The 10,563-nt window shown below is 46.0% G+C and overlaps 1 protein-coding gene across 1 annotated transcript; it reads left to right on the top strand.

Moving 5' to 3' along the window:
- Positions 1-879: 879 nt before the first annotated feature.
- On the top strand, positions 880-9,135 carry LMO2 (LIM domain only 2; the record flags this gene model as incomplete). Its single annotated transcript, XM_081999984.1, has 3 exons — positions 880-920; positions 4,548-4,763; positions 7,535-9,135. The coding sequence occupies 3 exons, from the start codon at positions 880-882 to the stop codon at positions 7,752-7,754; spliced, it is 477 nt and encodes a 158-aa protein (XP_081856110.1). The 3' UTR covers positions 7,755-9,135.
- Between the last annotated feature and the right edge of the window lie 1,428 nt (positions 9,136-10,563).

Genomic DNA, 10,563 nt, shown 5'->3' with positions numbered 1-10,563 from the left:
ATTTTTTTCCAGCCTTTGGGATCATTTTCAGGTTGCCTACCTGCCTGAGCACTGCCCGTCCACCGAGAAAGTTGTTAAATGCCCTTGTAGTGTGAAAACGCAACGTCAGCTCCCAGCCCTGGCTCTGGGGAGCCCCGGCTCTGTCTCTTTAAGAAACCCAGCGAGTCGTGATGCCGCTGTTTGTATCGCTAAATCCCCAGGAGCCCGCTTAAGAAACGGGCAGCTGTCTCTTTAAGCGTGATTTCCTTCCATTGTATTTGAATCGTGATCAGGAAAAAGGAAATGAAACCAGAGACCCGGGGCTGAGCCGCCGAGCGATCACAATAACAGCGATGCCGACCTGCCCCCCGGCAGCAGATCCCCCCGGCCCCGGGGCGCGTTCGGAGCTGCCCGGGCGGACAGCCTGAGCCGGGCCCGCGGCGCCCCGCGCTCGGGCAGCGCTGGCAGCCGCGTCCCCCCCGCGGCCGCGGGAGCTGCCCCGCCGGCCGGCGCGCGGGAGGAGCGCTGCGGGGATGGGAGGTCGGTTGGTTGGGCCCTGCGGGGCTGGGAGGTCGGTGGGTTAGACCCTGCGGGGCTGCCTGGCAGAGGCAGAGCAGAGGCAGCGGCAGCCCCAGCAGTAGCAGCAGCGGCAGCAGTAGCAGCAGTAGCAGCAGCGGCAGCGGCGGCAGCAGCCCCAGTCCGTATTTCTTTCTCTCTCTCTCTCTCTCTCTCTCTCTCTCTCTCTCTCTCTCTGGTGTTGCAGGAGGAAATCCTGTGAATGTCATTGGGGGGCGGAGGGGGAACTCAGCTGGTGAAAAGGCTTCGCGAGCAGACAGCCTTTGCGGGGGCAGCGGGGGCAGAGCCCACCACAGGCACGCTACAAAGGAACAATCCCTGCCAATGTCATCGGCCATCGAGAGGAAAAGCCTCGATCCTTCCGAGTAAGTGGCCTGTTTTTCTTCTCGGCTCCCCCCCACACTCCCTCTCCCCGTGAGCCTTCCACGGCCACGCATCCTCCCCACCGGAGCCACTTGACCGGCTCCGCCGGCGGCGGCATTGTGTGCCCGGCAGACCCCTTCCCGGCGGCGGGAGGGGGCTCGGCAGCAGCCCCCGCCGCCCCTTCACCCCCCCGTGCCCGGCCGCGGAGGGCAGCGGGCACCGAGCACCGAGCACCTCCCCGCTGCGGCCGGCGGCCCCGGCCCCGTGGCGGGGGAACGGGGAGCTGACGGTGCGGCGTAGGCTCAGGAGAGCTCCCCAAGTTGTGGGGGGAGCAGCCTCCGGGGGCAGAGAGGCGGCAGCCCCCCACCCCGGGCAGGGCATTTTCCATCCGCTCATCCGACCCCGGGGTGCTGGGGACGGCTCGGGGCGGGGGGGATGCCTCGCGCTTGCCAAATCCGAAGGTGTTTCTCGTTCGGAGGGACCCTCTCTGCCCCATCTTTGATCTGCCCAACTCGCTGTAGCCGATTATAGTGAAAGGTCAGAGCTGTTGTCTGCGGGTGCCCAACTTCCACATTTTCGTAACGCAACTTTGACGAGCTTGTGTCAACTGCTTTGGTGGGGGCAGGGTGTTCTGCAAAGGGCCCTGGAGACAGACTTGACTGATGGGATGCAGAAGATGAGGATTTCCCTCCCTGGGTTGCCTACTCAGGGAAGGGAACCGACTCCCGTGCCCTGATGCAGGCTTTCGGGCCGCGCCGCGCAGCCCTCCACGCAGGCAGCCCGCTGGCGAGAGGCGTGGGAGCCCTCCGTGGAGACAGAGACTCATTTCGGCACTGTACGTGCTAGTAACTGCAGTTACGCTTGCCTGCGATCATGATAAGGGAGAAGGAAAAAAAAAAAATTATAAAATCTCCGGTTTCAGATAATGCTTAAAACATTATGCTTAGTAAACTTGAGTCATTCGTGGTTTGTTTCCTGTGAGATACTAAAAATGCCATCGCTTGAAGCCCAGAGTGAACACGTGGGAACTGTTTCTTTTGGGGATTAAATCAATTCATCCCGTGTCACATCTGATATTTCATACGTTATGTTTTCTCTTATTTTATACTGCTTTGTTTTAAGAAACAATCATCCAGGCTCCTAGCTATATGATGTCCAGGTTTCGACCACAAAGTTTTAGTAATCTTTATTTACCTACCTTGTGTTCTAGTGACTTAAGTGCTGGCTTTGAAATTTACAGACATCAAAAAGCTGATGCATAAAACAGCAATTCTGTTCCATGTAAACATCCGTCAGGCTGTTTCGGAGTTTAGGGCTTTCAGAGAGACCTGGCTTGCGATTCCTGAACACTCGTAAGATGAAATATTTTGGGGTACAGCTGAAGTTTCAAATAATAAAGGATAATAATGTGCTTTTCCTTCTGTCAGAGGCTCTCAGAGCTTGTCAGAGTGGAGCCCACACGTTAGGAAAGGGAGCATGGGGCCCAAAAGAATAAACTTTGAAAAACTAGGGCCAAGTCACATAGAGAGGTGCCCATGATTTTAACAAAAACTCACAGGTTGGAGAGGGATGTTATGGCACAACTTGCAGGGCGCAGCAGTTTAAACTTAGAAGAGTGAAAACCAGAACAGAATATCATCAGGTAATATCTTAGGGCTCGGTTTGCCTGAAGAAAAACTGCAGGATCAGTTTCTCAGCACAAAAAGTTCTTGACCAGTCGTCATTCCTCCCTGCTGAAGAAAGTAATTTTTGCTCAGAAAACCGCTGACCTAGTAAATAAGCAGTAGTAATATAATTTTTTCTTGTTGCCTGCTGGAAACAGGGAGCAGCCTGATCCTTCTCTATCAGTGTAGGTCCCCTCTGCTCCCGCCAGCCTAAGGGAGGACAGAACAGCAACAGAAACAGGGTGTTGAGGGACTCTGCTACAGCGTGAACCCAGTAATGTACGAAAAAATTTGGGGGTTCACTCTACAAGATACTGAGCAGCTTGGTCATCATCCAGCGAAGCATCAATGGGTAAACATACGCCCTCCTTGCAGCTGGTCACGGGTTTAAAATTAAGCAAGTGCTTAAAGGGTCGATCCAATAGTCTTTTTATTGACTTCCCTGGGATCTGGCTGAGGGCCTCAGTGGCAGCAGCAGGTCACTGCAAACCTTGCAGAACGGAGCTCAGGCACCTTTCTTTCTTTTTTTTTTTGCTGTTCTTTTGGTGGGTTTTATTGTGGCAGAACTTGTAAAATTACACAAAAAGGCAAAGAAGCGAATTCCTTAAAAAAGCAGCTTTGAAGACGATTATTGCTTTATCTGCAGGTGCTACCAGAACCATCCTAGATTTCAGAGCTTTTTAAAAAGGGGAAAAAAGGTCGTGCATGAATAGTCAGTGCTAGTATCACAGTAAAGATTTGTGCCTCTTTCACTCAGGGTTGTGTAAATGCAAATAATTGTTTGAGCTATGTTGGCATAGACCCATCCCAGGGGATTCATGTCCTTAGCTGAAGGAAAAGAAAAGAAGTCCTGCAGTTAAATGAGGTAAAATTCTGGCTCTGCTAAACACAGCAGCAAAACTTAAACCAGTTTGGCAACAGTATCATGTGTTGTATTTATTCATTTCATGCTGTTCAGAGAAATGATATCCCCAGACTTAGTCCTCAAATTTACATTTCCCCAGCGGAAAGTTGACTGCATGTAAAATCCCTCAGGTGCCTTTTCTAGTCCTTTAAGCCCTTGGTGAGACAGAAATTCCCTTTGCTTCCAGCGGCACTAACAGTCAAAGCTTGCAAGCTGAGGTTTGCAATACGGACCCATATATTTTGGGGGTTCATGCATAGATGCTTTATGGTACTGCTGGGGTTCTTCAGTAACTTGTGGGTAAATCCAGAGGTTATCTGTGTGGATTAGGTCACTTACAGTTGTCTATAGGTTAAATCTTTAAAATCTTGCTGGGGGAAAAAAAAGCATTTTTTAATGAAAATGAAAGCGTTGCTATATGCTGTGGACAAAAGAGAATTATCTGAAAATGTGAAGAATATAGTAAGAACTCCTGGGACTTTGGGGTCGTGGGCATCATCAGTCTGCACGGACATAACCAGCATTTCTATGAAATGGTGAATCCAGGCAGCGTTTGGTTCTACTTTTGAAAAAGTGCAATCTTTAATCGTGGAAGAATCATGTTATGGGAAAGGTATTTCTTTTGTAAGAACTGCATGGATTGAGACACGTGACTGAGCAAGTCATGTTCTCTCCGGTAGAAGAAAAATGATGTATCTACACAGACACCAATGTCCTAGTAAAGTAGTAGATGCTTTTACAGTCATGAATACACACGGGTGATACAGACATTGGCATGTTTGTGCATTATATCTTTGAAGAATAAAAAAATAGCAAATTTTTTGATGCGCTTATTAACTCCTTACATTTTAAGCTGTTGTGTTTTTTTTAAAGCAAAGGAAGAGCGAAGTCCTGCTGCCTCTCATGTCAGGAGGGGATAAACCATTTACTCCGCTGGGAGAAAAAATGAGGACGTATCCCCTGTTCTAACTCGACCAACCTTGTGTTTTCTTTTTCCTCCTTCTTACGCGGGTGCTTTCAGACTGCGTTTTCCTCCTCCAACGATTCTTTCATTCCCCCAGGGAGCCGGTGGATGAAGTCCTCCAGATTCCCCCTTCGCTGCTGACATGCGGCGGTTGCCAGCAGAACATCGGGGACCGCTATTTCCTGAAAGCCATCGACCAGTACTGGCACGAGGACTGCCTCAGCTGCGACCTGTGCGGGTGCAGGCTCGGAGAAGTGGGGAGACGGTTGTATTACAAACTGGGCAGAAAGCTCTGCAGAAGGGACTATCTCAGGTACGCCGCCCACCCGTTCTACCCTCGCTCCCCTTCTTCCTATCGTTTCAGCTTGGCTTGGTCGTTTAATTAATACAGCTAGTGAACAAAGATCCGTAAAGAATTCATTTTCGATTACTCTTAAACGTAAAGCCTGACAGCAGTCGCAGTGGTAGCACAGCACCGTTCGCAAGCTCGGGTTTGCAGTACGGGCTCATATATTTTGGGGGTTCATGCACAGATGCTTTATGGTACTGCTGGGGTTTCTTCAGGAAGTTGTAGGTAAATCCAGAGGTTATCCGTGTGGATTAGGTCACTTACGGTTGTCTATAGGTTAAATCTTAAAAATCTTGTCGGGGGAAAAAAAAAAGCATTTTTTTTACGAAAACGAAAGCATTTCTAGGTGTTGTGGACAAACCAGAATTATTTGAAATTGTGAAGAATATAGCAAGAACTCCTAGCACTTCGGGGTTGTTGGCATCCCTCGGTCCGCAGGCATAACCTCATAGCCCAGGCGAACCGCGCAGCCTCCGCGTGGGATTCTGGCAGGTGGAAATTGGGAAAAGGTGATGAATTTCAGTAAGCTCCCCCTGAGCTGACAATGAACCAGGTTCCCCCGAATGGTTTCAAGAAGTTCTGTGCTTCTCCAAGCATTACCCTGGAGCTGAAAGGTATATAAAACCAGGTGCCAAGATGCGGCCACTGATGAAAGATCATTTAGCGCTCTCATTTAAGGACATGGTATCCAAGGTAACTGAATTGAATTCGTTTTCCGGATGCGGTAATACCAGCTGTATGAGAGACGCGCGGTTCCACCAGCCAGCAGGGCTGCTGTGCCTGCTTGGCGTCTGCAGTCACGGCCTCTCAGACACCGGTTGATCCCCGTCTTTCTTCTGCATCGCTGGTGAAGTTACCTGGGACCCTTCGAGCAGAAAGAAAGAGGCAACGTGCTCTACGTTTATTGCAAAGCTCCAGCCAGCACAGGAAAGTTTAATTGCACTAATTTGGATCCAGTGGGTTGAGTGGACTAATTTGGATCCAGTGGATTTTTAGCGTTCTTAAGGCTGGTCCTGAACAGAAAAGAACTTATCCAGTTTGCCGAATCAGATCCTACAAATACGCTTGTTACAGGTTTTTTCATTAACGTCTCTCCGCCTATCTGTTTTGCCAAAATTTGGAAATAGAAGGATTAAATTGAGATTAAGAGATTTCACAACAATTGATAACAAAGGATCTTTACTTTCTGGATTACAACTGAAGTGCATTGATCTTTGCTGTGCTGGTTGTGTGCCATTTCTTCTAACAGATCCCTCAAGTGTCAGGAGGTCTGTGGAACACAATAACAGCGTTTGATATTTTTTCAGCTACCTTACTGAAGGCCAATTTACCTGCCAATAAAAAATAACCCAGATCAAAATCTCAGTGGAGTTCCTAATTTACGGTGTCCCTGGGCTTTACGGATGGGAACTTTGCTAAGCAGAAAGGAAGAGCTGAGTTCTGCTAATGGGGCTGCTTGCCGATGCTCGGCATACACAACAGCCCACCGGTGATCCAGCGTTAGTTATACTTTGCAAATATTTTTCGTCTTAAAATGGAGGGAACAGAAAGTATGGCAATACAATTAATGTATTTTCTTGCGATGAAATTCAACGTATTTATTTATTTAATAATGCAACATATAATATCTTCCCTTATTAATGAAAAATTTGTCAAACTCGGCGTAACCTTAGTGTTACTTTCGTTGGCCAGAGGTAAACACTGACATCTCCTGGTAGACGAAAGGAATGATGTCTTTTCCCCGTAAAGATCTCTCTCAATTTAGTGGGTGTCCTTTTCCCAGTTCAGAGGGTGATACGAAGCAGACACAGCACATGTAAGAGAAGTGTAGGAGATGGAAAATCTCTTTCCAGAATTAGTATGGAAACTTAGAAGTCAAACTGAATAGGTGTATACTCTGAACAAGTAATACGTAGCGTTTCTCCCTTTTAAGAAAAAATTAATATATTTCTGCTTATTGATTAATGATTTGACTTAGAAACTCTGTAGCCAGCAGGCTGCATGAAAGGCTGGCGTTCACCCATAGCTGAGTATGTCGCACTGCTCCAGCTGAACGGTCGTGCATGCTGTGAGGGGAATACATGTCTAGTGCATTCATTGGAGGCTCCTTTTAATAGCCAATACCATAATGAGCTCAGCAGGGTTTTTCAATGTGGATTAAAGAGCGGTCGAGATCATAAAATTGCTTGGGCTAGCATAGGTATCTGGAAGGTCTTAGCATGTATCCTTCTGAAACCCAGCAGGGGTGACTTCATGGATGTTTGAGTTGGAAAGAATCTCCAATGTGGACGCAACGAGAAGAGACAGGGGGGTCAGACCATGGCTTGTGTCAACTCCTTTCTGTAAACTACAATAGTAACAGCTGAAGATACACAAAATTCATCAATGGGAAGGTAGTTTCTATCGATTACAGAAGTGGAAGCATGGCACAGCTTTATGCTATGATCTGGGGAACTTTTACTCCTCCTGAAGCTGCTCAGCATTTCAGGTTAAGGTCATTGATCGGAGAAGTCAAGTATATTGAAAATAGTTGAGGACCTTAGACTTTCTACTTCGGTTTTTGGTATTGCAAAATTTAGAGTTCTTTTGGGCAGCTTTCCGTGTGACCTCTATCTAACGTGGCAATAGTATGACTAGTGGATCGAGGCACTGATGTTGTGTTCTTCTTTTGGTTTGATTTTTCCCATCTCCCCAGCAAAGGAACTCTGCTTACTTCTCTGCTGTTGTTGTTTTAGGCTCTTTGGCCAAGATGGCCTTTGTGCCTCCTGCGACAAGCGAATCCGGGCTTACGAGATGACCATGCGGGTGAAGGACAAAGTGTATCACCTTGAATGCTTCAAATGTGCTGCCTGCCAGAAACACTTCTGTGTTGGGGACAGATACCTCCTCATCAACTCGGACATAGTTTGTGAACAGGACATCTACGAGTGGACTAAGATAAATGGAATGATCTAGCGAAGACATAGTCCATAAAAGACATCTCACGGGCGACACCGATGCATATCTGCAGTGAGGAGATCATCACCTGAGCTGTGTGCTTTGTCTAAAATGGGGGGAAATACCGCAGAGTCGGCCCTTTTCAGGCAGTGCTACGTAGAATCTAAACTACATATAGGTGAGGAAGGGAGACCGACGCAGTAGTAGATAGACTGACTTCTGTTAACAAAGGCATATGGACAGTAACTGACATCAGCCACGTAGGCAAGAGTTGGGGAACAAACACAATGCGGTAATGAATTCTCATAACTGGAAAAAACAGTAGGGACTTCTGTAAAGAGATGTTACGTCTTTGTCACCTGCAGACTAGGATTGTGCAATGGAATTTTCTTTTAGTCTTGTTTTAGTTACTGAGTTTAGACGACAGCTCCTAATGTAGACGTGAGGAAGAATACTGGAAGAAAAGGGCCGTGGTCATTCTATATGGCCTTACGCTTTGGGTAGGAGAGAAAGTGGGAAGAGGGTGGGGGTTATTTTTGCATGGATTTTTTTTTTTTTTTTTTTTGGAGAATGAACAAGTGCATCCTCTAGTCCCAAACTCTTCTTTAAAAAAATATCCTGCTGAATAGTTGTTTCTGGGCACTGCTGTTTCAAGATGAGATATTCCACAGATCATTTCTATACAAATATAAATCTAAAGAGTTGTTCAACTATTTTATTAACTTAGATTATATCAATAAAATGTTTGTTGTGTGTAGTAAGACTCTGCAGCTTTAATAAAAATGACAGAAGATTGGAGTGTGGGGTGGTTTTTTTGGAGTTGGGCTGGATTTTTTGTTTGTGTTCTTTATTTTTTTTGTAGCAGTGTTTCTACACTTTGTCTATGGCTGACGCCTGCTTAAGGTTGCTTTTCAGAGCAGTAACATGAGAACACTGAGGTCTCGGTAAACCTTGTAGAGTTCTTCATGATAAGGAGAAATTAGATAGTATTGCAGGAGAAATTAGATGGTGTTGTCTGACACTGAGGCTCTTTGGTGTTTATGAGGATGTTTTGAGGCTGATGACCCACAGAGAAATACTTTTGGGTGTTCACAACAAAGACAGAGCCTATCTGATCTCAGAGGAGATCATGTAAGATTAGGGTCTCCCAGAAAGGTAGCTCATCCTGATTTTGCTCTGGGTTATTGAATCCAGTATAATATCACTAGAGCCAATCAATACTTGCTAGTGTTTAGAAAGAATGAAGTTCAGAGCCTTTCCTGAAAAGACTGTTGTCACTTGCTTCTTAAGCAAAAGGACGTTTCTTAGCATTGTAGTAATACTAAGAACACGAGAAGTATGCCTGGTCAGGCAAAAGTGGACATTCAGTGTCTTATTCCCACAGAGGCAAGTAGTGGGTCTTCAGGCAAGCAGGGAGTGACCTCTGCATGAAGCCTTTCCGATTTGCAGGAAGGTCCAAAGGGCTTTTTGTGAGCTTGCCTTCAGACCCCTCTGTTCAACACCGACCCACAGCCCCATTCTCCATCAGTTTGCCTCGTCCCTTTTTTGACTCTTTGTCCTCCACGAAGTCCCAGAGCAACGATTTTCACAGTTTAGTTCGATGCTGTGTTCATTTCAAAACCCGTTGCTTGATAACTTCATTGGTTGACCACCATATTGTGAGGGATAATGAATAGTCATTTCCTATTGCCTTTTTTTCCCACTATTCTTGACTTTAAAGACCTATATCATATTCCCTCCAACTTATTTTTTCTGAGATTAATAGACTAAGTTCCTTCTTGCATGAAAGCTCTTTCATTCCTCTGATAATCTCTCTCTCTCATCCCTGTATATTTTCTGGTTTTACGCTATCATTTTTGAGAGTGTCACCAGAACTGTGCACTGTGTTCAAACACTCTAAAAAAATAAAGCTTAATACACAGTCAAACAAGTCTGTCAGTCCACTCAGAAGACAGCTGGCATATCCATTCACCCCATCAGTACTAACACACAAGGAATAGCACCTAAGCGTATGCATATCTATTTGTCTGATTATTTTTAATAAGCTTGTCACCTGAGGGGTCTCTCATCCAAGTGGCAGTACGGACCAAGGACAACATTTTGCATTTTACAATGGATATTCTGAGACCAACTTTTTCTTTTCTTGCTTTTGTTGTCACAACTAGCGTTGGGGACAACACCTTTAAATCTTATTACCAGTGCAGTTGGAAACTGTAGAGAGGACATAATGAGATCGTGCTTGAAAAGTCTAGCTTGAGCGCGCTGTGGTTTAGCTCTTCTCAAGTGATATGCTGACCTCTGGAGGCCACAGGCAGCTGGTATAATTTTAATTCTTAGCCTAAAATGTATCCCTACCAGCACAGGCAAGAAAGCTATGTACCCAAGGAAACTCGTTAACATCTGGTTTGAGATGACATAAGAGTGCCAATAGTTCAGGGAGGCTTTGTGGTTTTGCACTAATGAGTGCAAGATCTGTGTTTTGTTCCCACCTCGGAAAGTATTTCCTGTGTGACTTTTGGCCTGGTAGTTAAACGTTTTACTTCTCAGTTGCCCACGTGTAAAATGGAGATATTATCACTTATTCTGTAAAATATCATTTAAAACTTCCTACTGGAAATACACTCATTATTTTGTGTAAGGTATCATTTATGCAGGAAAACACATTTAGAAACCTAAATTAATTTATTTATAAAGGGAGGACGCTGAAGGGTCCACAGTGGATATTCTTACTTTGTTGTAAGACCATCAGCTTTATCTAGTCTATGTAACTTCAGAAGGGGCTTAAGCTGCTCTGGAGAACGACAGCTTGTGCCAGAAGAAGAGCCTC

This window comes from Phaethon aethereus (assembly GCF_964289735.1).
Source record: "Phaethon aethereus genome assembly, chromosome: 5".
Taxonomy (NCBI): Eukaryota; Metazoa; Chordata; class Aves; order Phaethontiformes; family Phaethontidae; genus Phaethon; species Phaethon aethereus.
Note: the sequence above shows the minus strand (reverse complement) of the source record. Positions and strands in the feature narration are given on the sequence as shown.